This window comes from Salvelinus namaycush, chromosome 28 (genome assembly GCF_016432855.1).
Source record: "Salvelinus namaycush isolate Seneca chromosome 28, SaNama_1.0, whole genome shotgun sequence".
NCBI classification, from domain to species: domain Eukaryota; kingdom Metazoa; phylum Chordata; class Actinopteri; order Salmoniformes; family Salmonidae; genus Salvelinus; species Salvelinus namaycush.
In genome coordinates this window covers 17,524,898-17,552,780 of record NC_052334.1, presented here as the reverse complement: position 1 = coordinate 17,552,780, position 27,883 = coordinate 17,524,898, and the positions used below count along the sequence as shown (strand labels likewise).

General features: G+C 44.3%; 1 protein-coding gene across 1 annotated transcript in view; it reads right to left on the bottom strand.

Moving 5' to 3' along the window:
- The window catches only part of crim1 (cysteine rich transmembrane BMP regulator 1 (chordin-like)), a 177,411-nt gene that overhangs the window by 141,436 nt on the left and 8,092 nt on the right, over positions 1 to 27,883 (bottom strand). Inside the window, exon 2 of the mRNA XM_038967679.1 lies at positions 13,739 to 13,912. Within this exon, the coding sequence (XP_038823607.1) occupies positions 13,739 to 13,912 (174 nt within the window). The remainder of the gene's footprint in view (positions 1 to 13,738; positions 13,913 to 27,883) is intronic.

Below are 27,883 nucleotides of genomic sequence, written 5' to 3'. Positions count from 1 at the left end.
GTCAGTCCTATATATTAAATATCTTCAATATGGAAACATACTGTTGTCTCATTACTCAAATTGCTGTGACAAAGAATGTGACACCTGTCAGTTTGTTCTATTACTACATTCATTTTGGTCAGATATTTGTTCAGTAATAAACCCACACAGGAGTTTATAGATCAGTTAAAAGTTAACTCGTCAAGCAGCTGGTCTTGACCAACTCCAACTAAGGACCTTGATCGGAGTGTCTCAACACAACAGCTACTTGGGACTAAAGAATTTCCTTAAACACTGAGGGCTCAATTTTCGGCCGGCGTTAAGCCAGCGCAATTGTCAAACACGCTTGTTTGCAGGTTCGACCTGTTAAAGCCATCGCTCTTCTATTTTCAAACCATTGTTCCAGGATTGGTAATTTACCTGTCTTATGTGAGCTTGCTTGCATTGAGGTGGGAGGGGTGGCAATGTCTGAGGTATGTCTTAAAAACGTGCGCCAAAGTGCCAATTTCAGTATGTGCTGGTTGGGATATTTAATACTAACCAAAAGCTGGTCTTAGCAGTAATGCTGTTGGTTTTGGCATGGATTTTGACAACGGAAGTGCAGTCTATCCAGCCGTGATGCACAATGCCCATGGAACATGAGAGATGTGCTTTTTGTGCACCTAAACCTTGTATTTAGAAACATACAAACATAATGTTTTTTCACATTTAGTTTAATTTGATTACAAACCAAGCATAGCCTCCCCTCTTCTCAATGAAGCCTCTTTTGTTTGTCATGCATTTGAGCTTTGAAATAAATCTAAATCACCAAAGCTTTATTAAAAGATCAAGTTTGGCGGCGGCAAAACAGTGAGTAGACATCCTTTTTTAATCTATTACATTATTTTAGCCAGCTCCTGCTATTATTTTGGATGTGCGTAAAAACCCCTCCATGCAGGCTATATGCCCACCATGGATCGTGAGATGAGATAATCCAGTGGCACCTCCATATAGGCTATATGCCCACCATGGATCGTGAGATGAGATAATCCAGTGGCACCTCCATATAGGCTATATGCCCACCATGGATCGTGAGATGAGATAATCCAGTGGCACCTCCATATAGGCTATATGCCCACCATGGATCGTGAGATGAGATCATCCAGTGGCACCTCCATATAGGCTATATGCCCACCATGGATCGTGAGATGAGATCATCCAGTGGCACCTCCATATAGGCTATATGCCCACCATGGATTGTGAGATGAGATAATCCAGTGGCACCTCCATATAGGCTATATGCCCACCATCGAACGTGAGATGAGATAATCCAGTGGCACCTCCATATAGGCTATATGCCCACCATGGATCTTGAGATGAGATAATCCAGTGGCACCTCCATATAGGCTATATGCCCACCATCGAACGTGAGATGAGATAATCCAGTGGCACCTCCATATAGGCTATATGCCCACCATGGATCGTGGGATGAGATAATCCAGTGGCACCTCCATATAGGCTATATGCCCACCATCGAACGTGAGATGAGATAATCCAGTGGCACCTCCATATAGGCTATATGCCCACCATGGATCTTGAGATGAGATAATCCAGTGGCACCTCCATATAGGCTATATGCCCACCATGGATCTTGAGATGAGATAATCCAGTGGCACCTCCATATAGGCTATATGCCCACCATCGAACGTGAGATGAGATCATCCGGTGGCACTAATATTTAGAAACGTTTAAGTTATTTTCCAGTAACAATCGCTTGTTTTCCATTTAGTTTGATTAAAAAACAAGCCCTTACCCTACTATAACAAAAGCTGGTTCAACAGCAATGCATCTGGTGTCTTTCTGATCTTGGCCATGCATTAGCCAAGGAACCTATCCATAAAAGGTTTCTAAATGGTCTACTCATGAGGGTTTTGCCGAAATGCTTTTGCATTATTCACAGTTCACATAGGCCTACCTGCAGTGCATACTCCATTCGGCTTGTATCCATCCCCATTTCCAAAGAGTGCCTCATGTCCGGTGACCAAAGACTCCAACAAACATAGACTGCTCAAATTTTTCAGTCCTATAATGCCGTATCAACAGTAGGCCTATTGTGCTTATTGAGAATGTGCCTCCCACATACAAGACAATTTACGTGAGCCTAGTATTATATTTGAGGAGACTTTCAATGCGTAAAGGGTTATACTCGTTAAAGCCAATTACAACAATGTTGACTGTCAACACACCTGTCACGCCCTGGCCTTAGTTATCTTTGTTTTCTTTATTATTTTAGTTAGGTCAGGGTGTGACATGGGGGATGTATGTGTTTTGTATTGTCTAGGGGTTTTGTATGTTTATGGGGCAGTGTCTAGTCTAGGTGTCTGTATGTCTATGGTTGCCTAGATTGGTTCTCAATTAGACAGCTGTCTATCGTTGTCTCTGATTGGGAACCATATTTAGGCAGCCATATTCATTAGGTAGTTCGTGGGTGATTGTCTATGTGTAAGTTGCCTGTGTCTGCACTTATTGTATTATAGCTTCACGTTCGTTTGTTGTTTTTGTATAGTTTGTTTAAGTGTTCTTCGTCTTCGTTAATTAAATATGTATTCATTTCACGCTGCGCCTTGGTCCTCCTCTCTTCAATGTTACGACGAACGTGACAACACCAAACATATTGAGCAGATGCTAGATGTTTTTTTAAACTTTTGATATCACTTGTTACTGTAGCCTATGCTGGGATTGGACGAGAATATTCCGTGCCCCCAGCTGAATTTGAGCTGATGACAATGCAAAGACCTTCAAAAACCTACAGAAATTGAGACAAATGCATGCAATAATAAGCCATGGAACCGCTTGATTGGCCAGTGTGTGGCCAAGCCCTCGTCACACCTACAACTTGTTTATTCATCAGAACCCAGGCCTTTTGCGCCACAGCCAGCTATTGCGTTCAAAATAACAGCTGTGAAAATAGCAAAAATATTTATGACACACCCCCTGACCTATAACGCTACCGGCAGTGCTTAGATTCACCATAGGGAAAGGGGGATACCTAGTCAGTTGTACAACTGAATGCCTTCAACTGAAATGTGTCTTCCGCATTTAACCCAAATCCTCTGAATCAGAGAGGTGCGGGGAGCTGCCTTAATCGACATCCACGTCTTCTGTGCCGGGGAACCGTGGGTTAACTGCCTTGCTCAGGGCAGAACGACAGATTTTTACCTTGTCTGCTCGGGGATTCGATCCAGCAACCTTTCGGTTAGTGGCCCAATGATCTAACCACTAGCATTATGTTTATTAAAATATAGCCCTCAGTGAACAAAGAGACCTGAAGACTCCTTATCAGGTTATGATATGACAAAAAATACAGTTTTCTAAGCTAAAAATATCTTTAAAGGCTTGAAAGGTCAACATGCTATTCCAGTTTCATTGAAGATTGATTTTCTGTAGTAGAAGCAGGCGTGCGGAACATGGGTGTCAGTAGGAGCGAAAAGAGCAAGAGCATTATCAATCTCCTGTTGAACTTTCAGGAGACCTTTGTCTCTGTGTTAGAGAGTTATTAAAGGCCATTAGGGCAGAATGCATGATCAGGGGTCATTCAGCCTATCGGAACACATCATCAGGGGTCATTCGGCCTATCAGAAAACATCATCAGGGGTGATGCTCAACCTATCAGAGCGCATCAACCGGGGATACAGATCCAATCTATCACAACACACCTTCAGAGGTCATCAGGCCTATCACAACACAACAGGCTTGGAGATGTACCGCACAGATTATTTAAGATGTATTTGTTCAACAAACTCATGACAGATCACATAATTTACATTCCTGACATACTGTACATTTGTCCAGAGGTACTTTTTCAGTCAGATTGGTAATCTTTTACAAGGACATGGCTGCTAGTGCTATTGTGTGCATCTGGATTGGGCCTTATTCATTGACAGAAGGAGAAGGCTTTGGTCGCAATCCAGGCAGACTACATTGCAGCGGATTACTATATCAAATGGTTAGCTGATACACTACATGGTCAAAAGTATGTGGACAGCTGCTCGTCGAACATCTCATTCCAAAACCATGGGCATTTTTATGTAGTTGGTTTTTATGTCGTTTTTATGTAGTTAGCTGCTATAACAGTCTCCATTCTTCTGTGAAGGCTTTCCCCTAGATTTTGGAACATTGCTGCGGGGACTTGCTTCCATTCAGCCCCAAGGGCATTAGTTATTCCATTATTCCTCCTCCACCAAACCTTACAGTTGCAAGTGAGTGTTGCAACCGAGGACAGACGATTTTTACGTGCTACGCGCTTCAGCACTCGGCAGTCCCGTTCTGTGAGCTTGTGTGGCTTACCCCTTCGCGGCTGAGCCGTTGTTGTTCCTAGACGTTTCCACTTCCCAATAACAGCACTTACAGTTGACCGTGACCGAGGCAACTCTAGCAGAGCAGAGATTTGACAAACTGACTTGTTGGAAAGGTGGCATCCTATGATGGTGCCACGTTGAAAGTCACTGAGCTCTTCAGTACAGGCCATTCTACTACCAATGTTTGTCTATGGAGATTGCATGACTGTGCGCTCGATTTTATACACCTGTCAGCAAGAGGTGTGCCTGAAATAGCTGGATCCACTAATTTTAAGCAGTTTCAACATACTTTTGGCCATGTAGTGTATGTTAAACACCTACCCAGGAGATGTGAGATCAGGCAGGAATGTAGTCAGCCTGGAACACGGCCATTGTATAATCAAGAATTATGGTAATAATACCTCTTCATTTGATGGGGGCAATTGTTTAATATGAAATCAATATGGGTATTGTCTACTCACTCCGGATACTAAAGATAAGACAACCAGATGAGTCACGAACAACAGTCATGGCCATAAATAGCAGGCATGAAAATGTATGGTATTACAACTGGACAAATGCACCCCTCTCCACTTTCACATTCAGAATCAATCAGCTTGCTTCCCCCAAGTAGTGCAAAAATGAAAAACAACCCGGCTTTATGTAACAGCCCAGAAAATGAATAATTCTGTCTCGAAATATGATTCTCAGGAAAAGAGGAAATGGCCCATTATCATGGGGCTGTTTCCTGATGACATATCACATCACATTTATTTGAAAAGCCCTTTTTTCATCAGCAGATGTCACAAAGTGCTTATACAGAAACCAAGCCTAAAACCCCAAACAGAAAGCCATGCAGATGTAGCACGGTTGCTAAGATAAACTCCCTAGAAAGTCAGGAACCTAGGAAGAAACCTAGAGAGTAGTATTTGGATTTACCTGACCAATTCTGCTATTTTGTGTGTGTTTTTACGCTGATCTTAACTTTTTGTACATAACATCTCTGTAATCATTTCCTATGACCTAAAACAGCTTATGGACACCGATACCATGTGCTTTTTGGCTGTTCGGACTGCAGGAAAAAGAAAAGATTCAAATCGGATATGCAAATGAACAGGATTTGAGTCACATCAAACTGCCAATTTGAACACGGCTTAATTTAACCTGTTTGGGCTGCAGGGGCAGTATTGAGTAGCCGGATAAAAGGTGCCCATTTCAAACGGCCTCGTACTCAATTCTTGCTCGTACAATATGCATATTATTATTACTATTGGATAGAAAACACTCTCTAGTTTCTAAAACCGTTTGAATTATATCTGTGAGTAAAACAGAACTCATTTTGAAGCAAACTTCCTGATAGAAAGTGGAAAATCTGAAATCGATGCTCTCTTCTAGGGCCTGCCTATTAATGTCCTTGATATTTATTAGAATACATGCACTTCATACGTCTTCCACTAGATGTCGACAGGCAGTGAGAGAAGAAATTGAGTGTATAACTTGATCTGGGCTCGAATAAATGCTCTTTGTATGACGTGTCACCAGTTTCCTGTTTTCTGGAGAGCGCGTGAAGGGACCTGGTTTTGCCTTCTGTACAGCTGTCGTTATAGACGACTAATATCTCCGGCTTTGATTTTATTTGATACATGTGACAATATCATCGTAAAGTATGTTTTTTCAATATAGTTTTATTAGATTATTGAATTTTTTTCGGGACGTTAGGCGTGTTGCGTTATCTGCGTTTGTTCACGAAGGAGAGCTTAGCGCCACTTTGCTAGCTTTCCGTGCTAATTGACTGGAGAAGAGGACATTCTAAATCCAAACAACGATTGTTCCCGACAAAGGACCCCTTGTACAACATTCTGATGAAAGATCATCAAAAGTAGGACCCATTTTATGATGTTATTTCATATATCTGTCGAACATGTTGTACTAGTAGGTTGCGGCCAGGTTTTGGGCACGCTCTCGCCATAACGTAAACTGCATATCGTAATGAAGTTATTTTTAGAATTCTAACACAGCGATTGCATTAAGAACTAGTGTATCTATCATTTCCTATACAACATGTATTTTTTAGTTATGTTTATGAATAGTTATTTGGTCAGAATATGTGAGTGCCAGAAAAATATCCGGACGTTGTGGGAAAAAGGTGCTACGTTAGCACAATGTATAACCACTGATTTCAGCTCTAAATATGCACATTTTCGAACAAAACATAAGTGTATGTATAACCTGGTGTTATAGGACTGTCATCTGATGAAGCTTATCAAGGTTAGTCAAAAATTATATATCTTTTGCTGGTTTGTTACGATCGCTAACTTTTGCTGCTGGGGAATGGCTTGTGTTTCTGGCTATTGTGGTAAGCTAATATAATGCTATATTGTGTTTTCGCTGTAAAACACTTAAGAAATCGTAAATATTGGCTGGAATCACAAGATGCCTGTCTTTCATTTGCTGTACACCATGTATTTTTCAGAAATGTTTTATGATGAGTATTTAGGTATTTGACGTTGGTGTCTGTAATTACTCTGGCTGCTTCGGTGCCATTTCTGACGGTAGCTGTGATGGTAGCTGCAATGTAAAACTGATTTATAGCTCAAATATGCACATTTTTCGAACAAAACATAGATTTATTGAATAACATGTTATAAGACTGTCATCTGATGAAGTTGTTTCTTGGTTAGTTTGGTTGGTTCTTGGTTAGTTAGGTTGGCTTTGTGCATGCTACCTGTGCTGTGAAAAATGTCTGTCCTTATTTGTATTTGGTGGTGATCTAACATAAATATACGTGGTGTTTTCGCTGTAAAACATTTTAAAAATCGGACATGTTGGCTGGATTCACAAGATGTTTATCTTTCAAATGCTGTATTGGACTTGTTAATGTGTGAAAGTTAAATATTTCAAAAAAATATATTTTGAATTTCGCGCCCTGCACTTGAAGTGGCTGTTGTCATATTGTGCCCGGCTTCGGGCTTGCAGCCATAAGAAGTTAACAGACTCTGAGAAAATCTACAAGGAAGAATGGGAGAAAATCACAAATACAGATGTGCAAAGCTGATACAGACATACCCAAGATGACTCAGCTGTAATCGCTGTTGTCACGATCGTCTTGCGAAGAGAGTGAGGACCAAAATGCAGCGTGTGGAAAGTACATCTTCTTTATTAAAGAAAGAAGACGAAAACGACACGAACACTATACATAAACTAACAAAATAACAAACTGACGACCGTGAAGCTATACAGACAAAATAGTGCTGACACAAACACTACACATAGACATACCTAGAAACATTCACTCAACACAAACTCATCCACTACACCCAACACCCCCTTTACCATATAACCACCCAAAATGACAAAACACAAACATTCCCCATGTCACACCCTGACCTAACTAAAATAATAAAGAAAACAAAGAATACTAAGGCCAGGGCGTGACATAACCCCCCCCTTAAGGTGCGAACTCCGGGCGCACCAGCATAAAGTCTAGGGGAGGGTCTGGGTGGGCGTCTGTCCACGGTGGCGGCTCTGGCACTGGTCGTGGTCCCCACCCCACCATAGTCACTACCCGCTTTCGTAGCCTCCTCCAAATGGCCACCCTCCACATTAACCCCACTGGACTAAGGGGCAGCACCGGACTAAGGGGCAGCACCGGACTAAGGGGCAGCACCGGACTAAGGGGCAGCACCGGACTAAGGGGCAGCACCGGTCTAAGGGGCAGCACCGGACTAAGGGGCAGCACCGGACTAAGGGGCAGCACCGGACTAAGGGGCAGCACCAGGATAAGGGGCAGCACCAGGATAAGGGGCAGCACCAGGATAAGGGACAGCACCAGGATAAGGGGCAGCTCCGGACTGAGGGACGGCAGCTCCGGACTGAGGGACGGATCCTGGCTGGATGACGGCTCTGGCGGATCCTGGCTGGACGGCTCTGGCGGATCCTGGCTGGACGGCTCATGGCTGGCTGACGGATCTGGCTGCTCATGGCTGGCTGACGGATCTGGCTGCTCATGGCTGACTGACGGATCTGGCTGCTCATGGCTGGCTGACGGATCTGGCTGCTCATGGCTGGCTGACGGATCTGGCTGCTCATGGCTGACTGACGGATCTGGCTGCTCATGGCTGGCTGACGGATCTGGCTGCTCATGGCTGGCTGACGGATCTGGCTGCTCATGGCTGGCTGACGGATCTGGCTGCTCATGGCTGGCTGACGGATCTGGCTGCTCATGGCTGGCTGGCTGATCTGGCTGCTCATGGCTGGCTGGCTGATCTGGCTGCTCATGGCTGGCTGACGGATCTGGCTGCTCATGGCTGGCTGACGGATCTGGCTGCTCAAGGCTGGCTGACGGATCTGGCTGCTCATGGCTGGCTGACGGATCTGGCTGCTCATGGCTGGCTGACGGATCTGGCTGCTCATGGCTGGCTGACGGATCTGGCTGCTCATGGCTGGCTGACGGATCTGGCTGCTCATGGCTGGCTGACGGCTCTGGACGCTCATGGCTGGCTGGCGGCTCTGGCAGATCCTGTCTGGTTGGCGGCTCTGGCAGATCCTGTCTGGTTGGCGGCTCTGGCAGATCCTGTCTGGTTGGCGGCTCTGGCAGATCCTGTCTGGTTGGCGGCTCTGGCAGATCCTGTCTGGTTGGCGGCTCTGGCAGATCCTGGCTGGACGGCTCTGGCGGATCCTGGCTGGACGGCTCATGGCTGGCTGACGGATCTGGCTGCTCATGGCTGGCTGACGGATCTGGCTGCTCATGGCTGACTGACGGATCTGGCTGCTCATGGCTGGCTGACGGATCTGGCTGCTCATGGCTGGCTGACGGATCTGGCTGCTCATGGCTGACTGACGGATCTGGCTGCTCATGGCTGGCTGACGGATCTGGCTGCTCATGGCTGGCTGACGGATCTGGCTGCTCATGGCTGGCTGACGGATCTGGCTGCTCATGGCTGGCTGACGGATCTGGCTGCTCATGGCTGGCTGGCTGATCTGGCTGCTCATGGCTGGCTGGCTGATCTGGCTGCTCATGGCTGGCTGACGGATCTGGCTGCTCATGGCTGGCTGACGGATCTGGCTGCTCAAGGCTGGCTGACGGATCTGGCTGCTCATGGCTGGCTGACGGATCTGGCTGCTCATGGCTGGCTGACGGATCTGGCTGCTCATGGCTGGCTGACGGATCTGGCTGCTCATGGCTGGCTGACGGATCTGGCTGCTCATGGCTGGCTGACGGCTCTGGACGCTCATGGCTGGCTGGCGGCTCTGGCAGATCCTGTCTGGTTGGCGGCTCTGGCAGATCCTGTCTGGTTGGCGGCTCTGGCAGATCCTGTCTGGTTGGCGGCTCTGGCAGATCCTGTCTGGTTGGCGGCTCTGGCAGATCCTGTCTGGTTGGCGGCTCTGGCAGATCCTGTCTGGTTGGCGGCTCTGGCAGATCCTGACTGACGAATGGCTCTAGCGGCTCCTGACTGACTAACGGCTCTGACGGCTCGGGACAGACGGGCGGCTCTAATGGCTCGGGACAGACGGATGGCTCAGACGGCGCTGGGCAGACGGATGGCTCAGATGGCGCTGGGGAGACGGATGGCTCAGATGGCGCTGGGGAGACGGATGGCTCAGATGGCGCTGGGGAGACGGATGGCTCAGATGGCGCTGGGGAGACGGATGGCTCAGATGGCGCTGGGGAGACGGATGGCTCAGATGGCGCTGGGGAGACGGATGGCTCAGATGGCGCTGGGGAGACGGATGGCTCAGATGGCGCTGGGGAGACGGATGGCTCAGATGGCACTGGGCAGACGGATGGCTCTGGCCGGATGAGGTGCACTGTAGGCCTGGTGCGTGGTGCCGGAACTGGAGACACCGGGCTAAGGACACGCACCTTCAGGCTAGTGCGGGGAGAAGGAACAGGGCATACTGGACCCTGGGGACGCACATTAGGCCTAGTGCGTGGTGCCGGAACTGGTGGTACCGGGCTGGGGACACGCATCTCAGGGCTAGTGCGGGGAGCAGCAACAGGATACACAGGACTCTGGAGACGCACAGGAGGCTTGGTGCGTGGTGCCGGAATTGGTGGTACCGGGCTGGAGACACGCACCATAGGGCGAGTGCGTGGAGGAGGAACAGGGCTCTGGAGACACACTGGAAGCCTGTTGCGTGGTGTAGGCACTGGTGGAACTGGACTGGGGCGGGAAGGTGGCGCCGGCCCACTACCTCTAAGCCCCCCCCAAGAAATGTTTTGGGCTGACTCACAGGCTTCCTACCGCGTCGTCGTGCTGCCTCCATTCGCCGGTATCCCTCCTCGCACTGCGCCAGAGAATCCCAGGCGGGCTCCGGCACTCGCCCTGGGTCGATCGCCCACCTGTCGATCTCCTCCCACGTAGTGTAGTCCAGATTACGCTCCCATTGCCATTCCTCCTTGCGCTGCTCCTGTTGCCGCTTATCACGCTGCTTGATCCCGCATTGGTGGGTAATTCTGTCACGATCGTCTTGCGAAGAGAGTGAGGACCAAAATGCAGCGTGTGGAAAGTACATCTTCTTTATTAAAGAAAGAAGACGAAAACGACACGAACACTATACATAAACTAACAAAATAACAAATTGACGACCGTGAAGCTATACAGACAAAATAGTGCTGACACAAACACTACACATAGACATACCTAGAAACATTCACTCAACACAAACTCATCCACTACACCCAACACCCCCTTTACCATATAACCACCCAACATGACAAAACACAAACATTCCCCATGTCACACCCTGACCTAACTAAAATAATAAAGAAAACAAAGAATACTAAGGCCAGGGTGTGACAGCTGTCAAAGGTGCTTCTACAAAGTATTGACTCAGGGGTGTGAATACTTACAGTACCAGTCAAAAGTTTGGACATACCTACTCATTCAAGGGTTTTTCTTTAATTTTACTATTTTCTACATTGTAGAATAGTAGTGAAGACATCAAAACTATGAAATAACACATGGAATCACGTAGTAACCAAAAAACAATTCACTCAACCAGCTTCACCAACAGTCTTGAAGGAGTTCTCACATATGCTGAGCACTTGTTGGCAGCTTTTCCATCACTCTGCAGTCAAACTCATCCCAAAGCATCTCATTTGGGTTGAGGTAGGGTGATTGTGGAGGCCAGGTCATCTGATGCAGCACTCCATCACTCTCCTTCTTGGTCAAATAGCCCTTACACAGCCTGGAGGTGTGTTGGGTCATTGTCCTGTTGAAAAACAAATGATAATCGCACTAAGTGCAAAAAAGATGGGATGGCATACCGCTGCAGAATGCTGTGGTAGCCATGCTGGTTAAGTGTGCCTTGAATTCTAAATAAATCACTGACAGTGTCAACAGCAAAGCACCCCCACACCATCACACCTCCTCCTCCATGCTTCACGGTGGGAACCACACATGCGATCATCCGTTCACCTACTCTGCGTCTCACAAAGATACGGTGGTTGGAACCAAAAATCTCAAATTTGGACTCATCAGACCAAAGGACAGATTTCCACCAGTCTAATGTCCATTGCTCGTGTTTCTTGGCCGAAGAAAGTCTCTTCGTCTTATTGGTGTCCTTTAGTAGTGGTTTCTTTGCAGCAATTCAACCATGAAGGCCTGATTCTCGCAGTCTCTGAACAGTTGATGTTGAGATGTGTTGGTTACTTTAACTAAGTGAAGCATTCATTTGGGCTGCAATTTCTGAGACTCATTGAACCAAAACCGACCGACCGACCGACCGACCGACCGACCGACCGACCGACCGACAGACCGACAGACCGACAGACAGACAGACAGACAGACAGACAGACAGACAGACAGACAGACAGACAGACAGACAGACCGACCGACCGACCGACCGACAGACAGACAGACCACCAACGTTCACAACACCAGCCATAACAAATGACTGAACCAGCCAAACAGGACACAACAGGATACATTGGTTTTTAGGAGCATATACCCACGTGGGTGATGGAAAGATTAACACACTCCAGTCGGTTGTAGTAATGCTATGAAGTTGATTAGCAACCGCCATAAAGTCCAAAGAAGAAAAAGAAGCCTGAACAAAGGAGGAGAGATGATGAGAAACAAATTTACCGTTTTATCTGTGGATTAATTGTCGGAGTAGAGGACCTTGTGCATTTCAGGTAAAATAACAACCCAATGTTTATATCCCAGGACAAATTAGCTAGCAACAGCAAGCTAGCTAGCTAAATTGCCAGAAATGTTTAATGCTTTTTGACCTGTCCCCAAATTAATATAATTGGTTCAGTGTCTGTTTTGATATTTCAACCTGCATGTCCTGTTCGTGTCTGGTGTGGGTGAACAAAATCAACTTGCGCAAAATTGCGCACGCCGACGCACGAACGCACGTGTGCGGTGGTCTGGTCAGCATGTGAAGGTATACCTGCCATAATTTAACAACAAGTGCCCTCATCCCCATTGCTAGGATGGTTGGTTGCCATAACAAACCAATATTCTGGTGATTTAATTGGCCGTCTGCTGCCAGAGAACTGTGAACACAACAGCAGACACTGAGATAAAGTCTGGGTAACCATGGGGGACTGCATTATGATAGGCCTATTAGAATCCTTATCAGCTTTTCAACAAAAAGCTTGTTTGTTTGTTTGGTGATGCACTGAGGAGAGCCTGTCAGAGAAAAAATATATGACTAAACAAACAAAACCCCTCACACTAAAAAACAAAAAATGGGAGAAAACAGGAGCAGCAAAGAGCAGATAAATAAATGACAAAATTGTGTAGCGCCAGAGATTTACGAGTTGTTATTCAAAGTGCAACTGTAACAGAATTTTAAATATGCTGGGGGAACAACAGAAAAGGATGAAGATCCTGAAAACCAAGCTCAGTGACAGCTATTCAATCAGTATGGAGGCCGCATACCACCCCTAACCGAAGCTGGGAATTGACAATTCAGTTTGATTTATGTCTGGGTATTTAATAATTAATAAAGAAGCACATAAAATTAGCTGAGTTAATTACTGCCAATAATAAATCCTATAGAACTGGCAGAGGCATATGGGGCGAACATAATATCGAGAAAATCACTATGAAAACCTAACAGCACGAGTCAGATCCGAACTCAAACTACCCACGCACTTGGATGATCCATTTAAAGTCATAGCATCTAACAAACCATCCATACAGATGGTAACTAACAGTAGACTACATAGCATACATTACTGCATGAAAACACCTTGGGTGCTTGTGGCTTGAAACCTGAAACATGACCACGCATGCACTACTCTACCCACTCTTAGGAACTGCATCATGCAGGCCAGAGAGAGAGAAAGGTGTTTTGTCGAGATGTGTTCCATTCTGGGAATAATGTTCCTCCTTCTAAATATCCTTCTTCTATCAACTGAGCCATACAGGACCAAGAGGACAAACATTAATATTTCATTGATAAACATTAATTGACATGCATCATACCTTCAATCTTCCTCAGAGAGGTCTGGCATGCGTCCTGGCTGGGGAACTCAAATGGGTTGTTGCAGGTCCGTATGCTGTCACACTCACACCTCCCGTCGATGATGTTGCAGCCAGTGATCAGGTTCTCATTGCACGGCTCAAATCCCAACAGCTGGTCGTCGTCCCAGTTTTCATCTGATCGGGACCAAGAAAGGTAGAGTGAGGACAATGTAATTGTAAGACTACATCAAATCAAGGGCATCAACACTTTTGTTTTATCAAGTTGACAATATAACATTTCATTAATGTTTCAATTCCAGATTTGTTTTCATAACGCCTCCAACAATCCTAACTGGAAAGCATTACCGGTACTCACACTATCCCCCAAGAACGTATTGCAAATAAGACACTATAAAGGTCAGTAATTTTCACCTCCTCAGCTGAAATATTGATCAGTATGTTACAGTGGGAACATTGCAAATGGCACCCTATCCCTATTATAGTGCACTACATTTGACCAGAGCCATATGGGCCTTGGTCAAAAGTAGTGCACTACATAGGGAAGAGGGTAACATTTGGGACGAACCCAGTATATCCAAGTGTAGGAAGAAGCATTCCATTCCACTATCTAGCTCCCCACCTCATCGTCAGTGATTTTTTCCCCACAGAGTCAGTCTCAGCCCCTAGACCCCAACACACTGCTATCTGACAGCAACATTATGAAGTTGGATTTGCAGTGCAAATAAGGCATTATGCGTGTGTGCGTGGGTGTGTGCCTGCATGTGCATGTGTGTGTGTGTGTGTGTGCCCGCTTGAGCACGTGTGCCCACTCTAGCGCTTTTGTTGGCATAGAGTATAATGTTTTCATCTTCTATCTCTGAGCATAGAAGTGACATTGAGCGAAAGTGTGTGGGTAAATGTTTGAGTGTGTGCGTATGGACAGATACAGTAAAGTATGTGTATATTATTGTCAATAACTGTGTGTGAAATGCATACGCTTCAAGTTCAGAGAACACAATGTACACGTGACTCATCATTATATAAACATCTAGCATTAATAATACAGTAACAATACATAGCCCAAAAATATGTGGACACCTGCTTGTCAAACATCTCATTCCAAAATCATGTTATTCACTACTTTATCAAAATCAAAACGGAAGATGTTAAATTATCATTTATCTTTCAAAATGCGGTTGTAATTGATAAGGGCTGTCACGCCCTGACCTTAGAGATCCTTTTTATGTCTCTATTTTGGTTTGGTCAGGGCGTGAGTTGGGGTGGGCATTCTATGTGTTGTTCTATGTTGTCCTTTTCTATGTGTTTGGCCTGGTATGGTTCCCAATCAGAGGCAGCTGTCAATCGTTGTCTCTGATTGAGAACCATACTTAGGTAGCCTGTTCCCACCTGTGTTTGTGGGTAGTTGTTTCCTGTTTTGTGTTTTTTCACCTTACAGGACTGTTTCGTGTCGTTCACTCTCTTTGTTGTTTTTTGTCATTCAGTGTTCAGTTTATTTGATTAAATTTACTATGAACACTTACCACGCTGCGTGTTGGTCCGATGATTCCTATTCCTCATCATCAGACGAGGAGGAGGAGCGTTACAAGGGCATTGCCTAACTCAAGTGTTTTTAGAAAACTCCCACTGACATCAAAGTATGATTTATGTGACATTTTGAGTTATGCAGCATTGAACACATTCTGTATCTGAAATTAGAACTAGTTTTAAAAGTTGGATGAAATCTTCATTGAAACAGTAAACCCAACACCAAAGCAATGCTAAAAGAAAAGGGATAAAGTTGTGGCCCCATGGCATCTGAAGTCCCTGTGATTTTGTTTGAGGATAGCGCCCTGGTTCCAGTCTCAGACAGCACACTGTGGTGGCACCTGATAGTTATCTTAGCAGGGGGCCCTGCCTGGCTGCATGAAGGAGCAGGCAGTATTTGTATTAGATGGTACTGAAGGTACCTATTAATTACTCAAGACAAAGATATTTCAAACATGTAAGCTTTTAAATGTACAGTAATTTCGTGTAGGAGAGGAAAATGAAAGAACTATCGTCGTCTGACAAAATGATGCAACAAAAGCACAAATAAAAATGGCTTTAGCCTTTAAGAAAAGAGGATCTTTTTTAATGGATTTACAGTAACTACAAAAGATGCTCTGCTCTTCCTATCCTGGGGATGTGTTTTTCGCTAGCTCAGGATTCTAACCTAACCTAGGGCTTTATTTCTTATTTAGTTCTGCCAGCCAACCCTAACCCCTCCATCTTTTCTTCTGGTTCTAAATTATATCCACTATCCAGCCCTGGAAATTCTATCACTTCTCCCAAGCCCACGATTCCCATGAGGACAGACTACCAGTTGATGGAATACCTGGGTTTAAATACTATGTTAAGTCTTTACAACACTTTTAGCATTTGCTCTAGTCTGGCTGGAGTGCAAGATAATTGGGGTTTGCTCTTTTACAACTATTCTATTGGTTCCTTTTATGTACGGCAAGCACAATCAAGCCCAGATAAAGTATTTGAAATTAGTTCGTATTAGTATTTGAACCCCGGTCTGTTTGAGAGACTTCAGGGACGAAAAGGGGGGAGCGTGACAAGGAAGAAGCAGTGGAGAAGGAGGTAAATATTTCCGCTTGTCTTCCCTCACTACAGACGCCAAATTTCATCCAGCCTTTACTGGCCCTATTTGTGGGAGCATCAGAAAAACACTGGGGCACAAAATCACCCTTGGCGGCAGTCACAGCAGTCACATCCATCTTTGGGCAAAGGTGTTAAAGGGTTGTCTCACCACCGAGTGTTCTGGATTTTATTTGAGCTGGTGAGCCTGTCATGGCCTCTGGCGTCACTCAATTAAATGTGTCTTCATTTCTTTCTGTTATCTCACAGTTTAATCCCCCAAATCACATTAGAGTGAGTGGAAACAATATTTTATTGAGTTGAAATCCATTCATAAATCAACCCAGCGAATGACTGGAGGGTGTAAGAGAATAGGCATCTGGGATTGGTTTAGCTTGGCTGGTTCACAACCCCTATGCGCCGCTCTACTGATATAATCTATATTCTGTTATTTTTATATAGCCATCAGGCAACCATTCCTTCTGACAGGAGATTTTAAATTTGAGATGGTTATTTCCAGAGCCCCATTCCTCAGCTTACCAAACAAAGTGGCAGAGTCAGCCTGTTCAAATTACAGATTGTGTTGTTTAGTTTTAGATGGATTTTTAGATGGATGGATGTCATTACAAGTGGTTGAAAAAGAGAACAGTTGAGCCTGAGAACAGACAGAACAGAACTGTTTCTGAGAACAGACAGCAGAAGTTTGGATCCACTATCAGTGCAAACCTGCAAATGAGAAGGGACATCTGTGTTCTGAGCACAACACTAATGAGGAGAGTCATGGTTAAAGTACATGCTTCAGGTGCATCTGGGTACAGGAGTGTTTGTCATGTGCTTGACAATTACGCCTGATGGAAATCTTCATCAATGAAAAGACTGAAACTCTAGCCACAATAATAGTGGTTATTAAAAACAAAAAACTTTGTATGAAGTGAGAATAGGCATTGGTCTGAAACAGAAAAGAAAGGAAATTCACGAGCACCACAATGCCTATTCCATCCATGCTCTACCAAGGTTTTCCAGCACACAACTTTGACCTACTACAGTAGCTATGTTGGTAATGTACTTCAAACTATGTGTAGGTCAGTTGCTTATAATTCAAACCTTCTCAAACAACTTAATTGATACTCTTAGAGGAGGTGCATGAACGTGAGTTGTACATCATACATGTTCAAGTATTGGATTCTTCACACACCACAATAAGACATTATCCCATTACGCTACTTATTTTATTCATTAAATGAAAGCCAGCTTTGTTTTCATACTTACAAGACCATCAGGCTTGAATTTATTTAATTTAATTTATTTCACCTTTATTTAACCAGGTAGGCCAGTTGAGAACAAGTTCTCATTTGCAACTGCAACCTGGCCAAGATAAAGCAAAGCAGTGCGACAAAAACAACAACACAGAGTTACACGTGGGATAAAAAAACGTACAGTCAATAACACAATAGAAAAAGCTGTATACAGTGCGTGCAAAATGAAGTAAGGAGGTAAGGCAATAAATAGGCCAAAAGTGGCAAAGTTAAATTACAATTTAGAAATTTACACTGGAGTAATATATGTGCAGATGAGGATGTGCAAGTAGAAATACTGGTGTGCAAAAGAGCAGAAAAACAAAAACAAATATGGGGATGAGGTAGGTAGTTGGTTGGATGGGCTATTTACAGATGGGCTGTGTACAGCTGCAGCGATTGGTAAGCTGCTCTGACAGCTGACGCTTAAAGTTAGTGAGGGATATATAAGTCTCCAACTTCAGTGATTTCTTGCGATTTGTTCCAGTCACTGGCAGCAGAGAACAAGAAGGAAAGGAGGAGTTGGCTTTGGGGATGACCAGTGAAAAATACCTGCTGGAGCGCGTGCTATGGGTGGGTGTTGCTATGGTGACCAGTGAGCTGAGATAAGGCGGAGCTTTACCTAGCAAAGACTTATAGATGACCTGGAGCCAGTGGGTTTGGCGACGAATATGTAGCGAGGACCAGCAAACGAGAGCATACAGGTCGCAGTGGTGGGTAGTATATGCCGCTTTGGTGACAAAACGGATGGCACTGTGATCCAGACTGCATCCAATTTGCTGAGTAGAGTGTTGGAGGCTATTTTGTAAATCAAATCAAGTTTATTTTATATAGCCCTTTGCACATCAGCTAATATCTCGAAGTGCTGTACAGAAACCCAGCCTAAAACCCCAAACAGCAAGCAATGCAGGTGTAGAAGCACGGAGACATCGCGGAAGTCAAGGATGAGTAGGATAGTCAGTTTTACGAGGGTACGTTTGGCAGCATGAGAGAAGGAGGCTTTGTTGCAAAATAGGAAGCTGATTCTAGATTTAACTTTGGAGATGCTTAATGTGAGTCTGGAAGGAGAGTTTACAGTCTAGCCAGACACCTAAGTATTTATAGTTGTCCACATATTCTAAGTCAGAACCGTCCAGAGTAGTGATGCTAGTTGGGTGGGAGGGTGCGGAGAGCGAACAGTTGAAGAGCATGCATTTCCTTTTACTAGGATTTAAGAGCAGTTGGAGGCCACGGAAGGAGTGTAGTATGGTGTTGAAGCTCGTCTGGAGGTTTGTTAACACAGTGTGCAAAGAAGGGTCAGATGTGTACAGAATGGTGTCGTCTGCGTAGAGGTGGATCAAAGAATCAAGAGCGACATCATTGATATATACAGAGAAAAGAGTCGGCCCGAGAATTGAACCCTGTGGCTCCCCCATAGAGACTTCCAGAGGTCCGGACAACAGGCCCTCCGATTTGACACACTGAACTCTATCTGAGAAGTAGTTAGTGAACCAGGCGAGGCAGTCATTAGAGAAACCAAGGCTGTTGAGTCAGCCAATAAGAATACGGTGATTGACAGAGTCGAAAGCCTTGGCCAGGTTGATGAAGACGGCTGCACAGTACTGTCTTTTATCGATGGCGGTTATGATATCATTTAGGACCCTGAGCGTGGCTGAGGTGCACCAGTGACCAGCCCGGAAACCAGATTGCATAGCGGAGAAGGTACGGTGGGATTCTAAATGGTCGGTGATCTGTTTGTTCACTTGGCTTTCGAATACTTTAGAAAGGCAGGGCAGGATGGATATAGGTCTGTAACAGTTTGGGTCTAGAGTGTCTCCCCCTTTGAAGAGGGGGATGACCGCGGCTGCTTTCCAGTCTTTAGGAATCTCAGACGATACGAAAGAGAGGTTGAACAGACTAGTAATAGGGGTTGCAACAATGGCGGCGGATAATTTTAGAAAGAGAGGGTCCAGATTGTCTAGCCCAGCTGATTTGTAGGGATCCATATTTTGCAGCTCTTTCAGAACATCAGCTGCCTGGATTTGGGTGGAGGAGAAGTGTGGGGGCTTGGGCCAGTTGCTGTGGGGGGTGCAGAGTTGTTAGCCGGGGTTGGGGTAGCCAGGTGGAAAGCATGAATTAGCTGTTTTGTCTTGTATTAATGTGGTGCATGCCCGTATTTCCTTATTTTAGCAAAACATGTCAATAAAAAAAAGTAGGTGCCCACTCACCACAAAAGGTGGCATTGCGCATTGTGAACTTGTGTGCAGCTGCTCGGCCATGGAAACCCATTTCATGAAGTTCCCAACGAAAAGTTCTTGTGCTGACCTTGCTTCCAGAAGCAGTTTGGAACTCGGTAGTGAGTGTTGCAACCGAGGACAGACAATTTTTACCCGCTACGCGCTTCAGCACTCGGCAGTCCCATTCTGTGAGTTTGTGTGGCCTATCGCTTCGTGGCTCAGCCGTTGTTGCTCTCAACCAGCTTTACCTGGAATCCTTTTCCAACCATCTTGAAGGACTCCTCACATAAGCTGAGTACTTGTTGGAGGCTCTTCCTTCACTCTGCAGTCCAACTCATCCCAAACTATCTCATTTGGGTTGAGGTCGGGTGGTTGTGGAGGCCAGGTCATGTGAGGCAGCACTCCATCACTCTCCTTCTTGGTGAAATAGCCCTTACACAGCCTGGAGGTGTGTTGGGTCATTGTCCTGTTGAAAAACAAATGACAATCCCACTAAGCGCAAACCAGATGGGATGGTGTATCGCTGCAGAATGCTGTGGTAGCCATGCTGGTTAACTGTGCCTTGAATTCTAAATAAATCACAGACAGTGTCAACAGCAAAGCACCCCTAAACCATCGCACCTCCTCCTCCATGCGTCGCGGTGGGAACCACACATGCAGAGGTCATCCGTTCACCTACTCTGCATCTCACAAAGACACGGTGGTTGGAACCAAAAATCTTACATTTGGACTCATCAGACCAAAGGACAGATTTCCACCAGTCTAATGTCCATTGCTTGTGTTTCTTGGCAAAAGCAAGTCTCTTCTTATTATTGCTGTCCTTTAATAGTGGTTTCTTTGCAGCAATTCAACCATGAAGGCCTGATTCACGCAGTCTCCTCTGAACAGTTGATGTTGAGATGTGTCTGTTACTTGAACTCTGTGAACCATTTATTTGGGCTGCAATCTGAGGTGCAGTTAACTCTAATGAACTTGTCCTCTGCAGCAGAGGTAACCCTGGGTCGTATTTTCCTGTGGCGGTCCTCATGAGAGCCAGTATCATCATAGCGCTTGATGTTTTTTGCGACTGCACTTGAAGAAACTTTTAAAGTTCTTGAAAGGTTCCGGATTGACTGACCTTCATATCTTAAAGTAATGATAGACTGTTGTTTCTCTTTGCTTATTTGAGCTATTTTTGCCATAATATGGACTTGTTCTTTTACCAAATAGGGCTATCTTCAGTATACCACCCCTACCTTGTCACAACACAACTGACTGGCTCAAACGCATTAAGGAAATAAATTCCACAAATTAACTTGGTCCTGGGGCTTTTGCCCTAGCACCACACAGCTGATTCAAATAATCAAAGCTTGATGATTAAATCAGCTGTGTAGTGCTAGGGCAAAAACCAAAATGTGCACCTGGTTTGCGGGGTAATGACCGAGTTTAGGAAACCCTGCCATAGGAGAGTCTGAGAGCTGATCTCTCCTCTGTTCTAGCAAGATACATGCAGCAGTACACACCACCACACTCACTGCCACTTGACTTCCACTCCACGAACCCAAAGGCGTTTTTAATTAATTTAAGGTTTTATTGACAATTACATGAAGTTGATGCAAAGAGTCAATATTTGCAGTGTTGACCCTTCTTTTTCAAGACCTCTGCAATCCGCCCTGGCATGCTGTCAATTAACTTCTGGGCCACATTCTGACTGATGGCACCCATTCTTGCATAATCAATGCTTGGAGTTTGTCAGAATTTGTTTGTCTACCCGCCTCTTGAGGATTGACCACAAGTTCTCAATGGGATTAAGGTATGGGGAGTTTCCTGGCCATGGACCCAAAATATCAATGTCTTGTTCCACCAGCCACTTAGTTATCACTTTTGACTTATGGCAAGGTGCTCCATCATGCTGGAAAAGGCATTGTTCGTCACCAAACTGTTCCTGGATGGTTGGGAGAAGTTTCTCTCGGAGGATGTGTTGGTACCATTCTTTATTCATGGCTGTGTTCTTAGGCAAAATTGTGAGTGAGCCCACTCCCTTGGCTGAGAAGCAACCCCACACATGAATGGTCTCAGGATGCTTTACTGTTGGCATGACACAAGACTAATGGTAGCGCTCACCTTGTCTTCTCTGGACAAGCTTTTTTCCGGATGCCCCAAACAATCGGAAAGGGGATTCATCAGAGAAAATGACTTTACCCCAGTCCTCAGCAGGCCAATCCCTGTACCTTTTGCAGAATATCAGTCTGTCCCTGATGTTTTTCCTGGAGAGAAGTGGCTTCATTGCTGCCCTTCTTGAAACCAGGCCATCCTCCAAAAGTCTAAGCCTCACTGTACGTGCAGATGCACTCACACCTGCCTGCTGCCAGTCCTGAGCAAACTTTGTAGTGGTGGTGCCCTGATCCCGCAGCTGAATCAACTTTAGGAGACGGTCCTGGCGCTTGCTGGACTTTCTTGGGCGCCGTCAAGCCTTCTTCACAACAATTGAACCGCTCTCCTTGAAGTTCTTGATGATCCGATAAATGGTTAATATCCTTGCCTGTGAAGCCCTTTTTGTGCAAAGCAATGATGACGGCACGTGTTTCCTTGCAGGTAACCATGGTTGACAGAGAAAGAAGAATGATTCCAAGCACCACCCTCCTTTTGAAGCTTCCAGTCTGTTATTCGAACTCAATCAGCATTACAGAGTGATCTCCAGCCTTGTCCTCATCAACACTCACACCTGTGTTAACGAGAGAATCACTGACATGATGTCAGCTGGTCCTTTTGTGGCAGGGCTGAAATGCAGTGGAAATGTTTTTGGGGATTCAGTTAATTTGCATGGCAAAGAGGGACTTTGCAATTAATTGCAAATCATCTCAGGACTCTTCATAACATTCTGGAGTATATGCAAATTGCCATGATACAAACTGAGGCAGCAGACTTTGTGAAAATTAATATTTCTGTCATTCTCAAAACTTTTGGCCACGACTGTACAGTTGAAGTAGGAAGTTTACATAAACTTAGGTTGGAGTCATTAAAATTCATTGTTCAACTACTCCACAAATTTCTTGTTAACAAACTAAAGTTTTGGCAAGTTGGTTAGGACATCTAGTTTGTGCATGACACAAATAATTTTCTCAACAATTGTTTACAGACAGATTATTTCACCATATCACAATTCCAGTGGGTCAGAAGTTTACATACACTAAGATGACTGTGCCTTTAAACAGTTTGGAAAATTCCAGACAATGATGCCATGGCTTTAGAAGCTTCTGATAGGTTAATTGACATCATTTGAGTCAATTTAGTTTTTTAAATTAGGCAAGTCAGTTAAGAACAAAGTCTTATTTTCAATGACAACCTAGGAACAGTGAGGTAACTGTCTTGTTCAGGTGCAGAAGATCAGATTGTTATCTTTTCAGCTCGGGGATTCGATCTTGCAACCTTTCGGTTACTAGTCCAACGCTCTAACCACTAGGCTAACTGCCGTGCACTTGTGGATGTATTTCAAGGCCTACCTTCAAACTCAGTGCCTCTTGGCTTGACCCATGGGAAAATCTAAAGAAATCAACCAAGACCTCAGAAAAAAAATCGTAGACCTCCACAAGTCTGGTTCATCCTTGGGAGCAATTTCCAAACGCCTGAAGGTACCATGTTCATCTGTACAAACAACAGCACGCAAGTATAAACACCATGGGACCACGCAGCCATCATACCGCTGAGGAAGGAGACGTGTTCTGTCTCCTCGAGATGAACGTACTGTGGTGCGAAAAATGCAAATCAATCCCAGAACAACAGCAAAGGACCCTGTGAAGATGCTGGAGGAAACAGGTACAACAGTATCTATATCCATAGAAAAATGAGTCCCATATCGACATAACCTGAAAGGCCGCTCAGAAAGGAAGAAGCCACTGCTCCAAAACTGCCATAAAAAAACAGGCTACGGTTTGCAACTGCACATGGGGGCAAAGATCATACTTTTTGGAGAAATGCCCTCTGGTCTGATGAAACAAAATAGGCCGTCATGACCATCGTTATGTTTGGAGGAAAAAGGGGGAGCCTTGCAAGCCGAAGAACACCATCACAACCGTGAAGCATGACGGTGGCAGCATCATGTTTTGGGGGTGCTTTGCTGCAGGAGGGACTGGTGCACTTCACAAAAATAGATGGCATCATGAGGCAGGAAAAGTATGTGGATATATTGAAGCAACATCTCAAGACATCAGTCAGGAAGTTAAAGTTTGGTCGCAAATGGGTCTTCCAAATGGACAATGACCCCAAGCATACTTCCAAAGTTGTGTCAAAATGGCTTAAGGACAACAAAGTCAAGGTATTGAAGTAGCCATCACAAAGCCCTGACCTCAATCCGATAAAAAATGTGTTGGCAGAACTGAAAAAGCGTGTGCGAGCAAGGAGGCCTACAAACCTGACTCAGTTACACCAGCTTTGTCAGGAGGAATAGGTCAAAATTCACCCAACTTATTGCGGGAAGCTTGTGGAAGGCTACCCAACACGTTTGACCCAACTTAAACAATGTAAAGGCAATGCTACCAAATACTAATTGAGTGTATGTAAACTTCTGACCCACTGGGAATGTGATGAAAGAAATAAAAGCTGAAATAAATCATTCTCTCTACTATTATTCTGACATTTCACGTTCTTAAAATAAAGTGGTGATCCTAACTGACCTAAGACAGGGAATTTTTACTAGGATTAAATGTCAGGAATTGTGAAAAACTGAGTTTAAATGTATTTGGCTAAGGTGTGTGTAAACTTCCGACTTCAACTGTATATCACTCCTATTTTTTGCCTTACCTCCTTACTTTATTTGCACACACTGTATACAGATTTTTCTATTGTGTTATTGACTGTACGTTTGTTAATGCCATGGTAACTCTGTGTTGTTTTTGTTGCACTGCTTTGCTTTATCTAGGCCAGGTCGCAGTTGTAAAAGAGAACTTGTTCTCAACTGACCTACCTGGTTAAAAAAAGGTGATATAAAAATGTATAAATAAAATGTGAGTACATGATAATCCGTCTGGCTCTGCAGCTTTGTGAATGTTGACCTGTTTAAATGTCTTGTTCACATCGGCTACGGAGAGCGTAATCACACAGTCGTCCAGAACAGCTGGTGGTCTCATACATGCTTCAGTGTTGCTTGCCTCGAAGTAAGCATAAAAGGTATTTAGCTCGTCTGGTATGCTCACGTTACTGGGTAGCTCGCTGCTGGATTTCCCTTTGTAGTCCGTAATAGTTTTCAAGCCCTGCCACATCCGATGAGTGTCAGAGCCAGTGTAGTAGGATTCAATCTTAGTCCTGTATTGACGCTTTGCCTGTTTGATGGTTCTTCTGAGGGCATAGCGGGATTTCTTATAAGCGTCCGGATTAGTGTCCAGCCTTTAGCTCGGTGCGGATGTTGCCTGTAATCCATAGATTCTGGTTCACTGTGGGGACGACGTCGTCGATGCACTTATTGATGAAGCCGGTGACTGAAGTGGTATACTCCTGAATGCCATTGGATGAATCCCAGAATATATTCCAGTCCTTTTTATTGACCGAGTCACTGGTGCTTCCTGCTTTAGTTTTTGCTGGTAAGCAGGAATCAGGTGGATATAATTATGGTCAGATTTGCTAAATGGAGGGCGAGGGAGATCTTTGTATGCGTCTCTGTGTGTGGTGCAAATGTGGTCTTGAGTTTTTCGTCTGGTTGCACATGTGACATGCTGGTAGATATTAGGTAAAAAGGGATTTAAGTTTGCCTGCATTCAAGTCCCCGGCCACTAGGATCGCCGCTTCTGGATGAGCATTTAATTTTTTGCTTATGGCCTTATACAGCTCATTGAGTGCGGTCTTAGTGCCAGCATCGGTTTGTGGTGGTAAATAGACGGCTACGAATAATATAGATGAGAACACTCTAGGTAGATAGTGTGGTCTACAGCTTATCATGAGGTATTCTACCAGCAATACCTCGAGACTTCTTTAATAATAGACATTGCCCAACAGCAGTTATTGACAAATAGACACACACCCCCGCCCCTCGTCTTACCAGACGTAGCTTCTCTATCCTGCTGATGCACTGAGAAGCCAGCCATCTCTATATTATCCGTGTCGTTGATCAGCCACATTTTGTGAAACATAAGATATTACAGTATTTTATGTCCCGTTGGTAAGATAGTCTTAGTTGTAGATCGTACAGTTTGCAAAATATAGCTAGCTAGCTAGCTGTCCTCGCTAGTTGGTTAGCTACCTAGCCAATGTTAGCTCTCATCTAACTGGTATAACACTTGTTAATCAAAATAACACATTCATTGGCTAGCTACCTTTGTTTGCCTGTTTGTTATCTAGGTAACATTAGCTAGCTGGTAACGTTATAAAAATAAAAATATCTGTTTGAATTTATTGATTTCCCTCAGCTTGAATACCACCATATATCTAGCTATATACAGTAGCCTGGGTTTGTTTGCATACACTGCCAAGCAACGACCCAGTGTTAGAATGCTGAGTTTCGGCTAAAAAATATGTTAGCATTGTCAGAAATGCTACAAAAAGGTAGCACATCTTTGTTTCTTAACTTCTTTGGGCTGCAAGCCCGACGTCGGTACACTTATGACAACAGCCAGGCCAAGTGCAGGGCGCGAAATTCAAAATATATTTTTTAGAAATATTTAACTTTCACACATTAACAAGTCCAATACAGCAAATGAAAGATACACATCTTGTGAATCCAGCCAACATGTCCGATTTTTTAAATGTTTTACAGCGAAAACACCACGTATATTTATGTTAGCTCACCACCAAATACAAAAAATTACAGACATTTTTCACAGCACAGGTAGCGTGCACAAAACCAACCTAACTAACCAAGAACCAACCAAACTAACCAAGAAACAACTTCATCAGATGACAGTCTTATAACATGTTATACAATAAATCTATGTTTTGTTCGAAAAATTGAAGTTGTTTCTTGGTTAGTGACTATTTATATCTTTATTTGGTCGAAATTGTGATAGCTACCTATGCAGGAAAAAAATGGTGGAAAAAAAAAGTTGTGTCTTTTGCTATCGTGGTTAGCTAATAGAAATACATATTGTGTCTTCCCTGTAAAACATTTTAAAAATCAGAAATGATGGCTGGATTCACAAGATGTGTATCTTTCATCTGGTGTCTTGGACTTGTGATTTAATGATATTTAGATGCTAGTATTTACTTGTGACGCTATGCTAGGCTATGCTAGTCAGCTTTTTTACTGATGGGGGTGCTCCCGGATCCGGGATTGTGATGAAGTAGAAGTTAACGGGAAATTATACATTTAATAAAAACTGTTGCGCCTACAAAACTTAGTCAATCCAGGATTTTTTAGGTCCAATGGTCACTTTATGGACGCTATAGTCTTGTTTAAATTTCGTTTTCAGGATTTGAGCTAGGTAGTTACACGGTACACTCTTAACTTCTCTAGGGTAGGGGGCAGCATTCGGAATTTTGGATGAAAAGCATGCCCAAATTAAACTGCCAGCTACTCATCCCCAGAAGATAAGATATGCATATTAGTAGTAGATTTGGATAAAAAAACACTCTGAAGTTTCTAAAACTGTTTGATTCATGTCTGTGAGTATAACATAACTTATTTAGCAGGCGAAACCCCGAGGACAAACCATTCAGATTTTTTTTTTTGAGGTCACTCTCTTTTCAATGAGTTTTCATTGGGAATCCAGATTTCTAAGGGACCTTCTTGCAGTTCCTACCGCTTCCACTGGATGTCAACAGTCTTTAGAAATTGGTTGAGGTTATTCCTTTGTGTAATGAAGAAGTACGGCCATCTTGAACGAGGGTCACTCGAAGTGTCCTGTTTGTTAGAGGCGCGTGACCAGAAAGCTAGCTACAGTTTGTTTTAATCCTGTATTGAACACAGATCATCCTGTCTTCAATTTTATCGATTATTTACGTTAAAAAATACCTAAAGTTGTATTACAAAAGTAGTTTGAAATGTTTTGGCAAAGTTTACAGGTAACCTTTGAGATATTTTGTAGTCACGTCACAAGTTGGAACCGGTGTTTTTCTGGATCAAACGT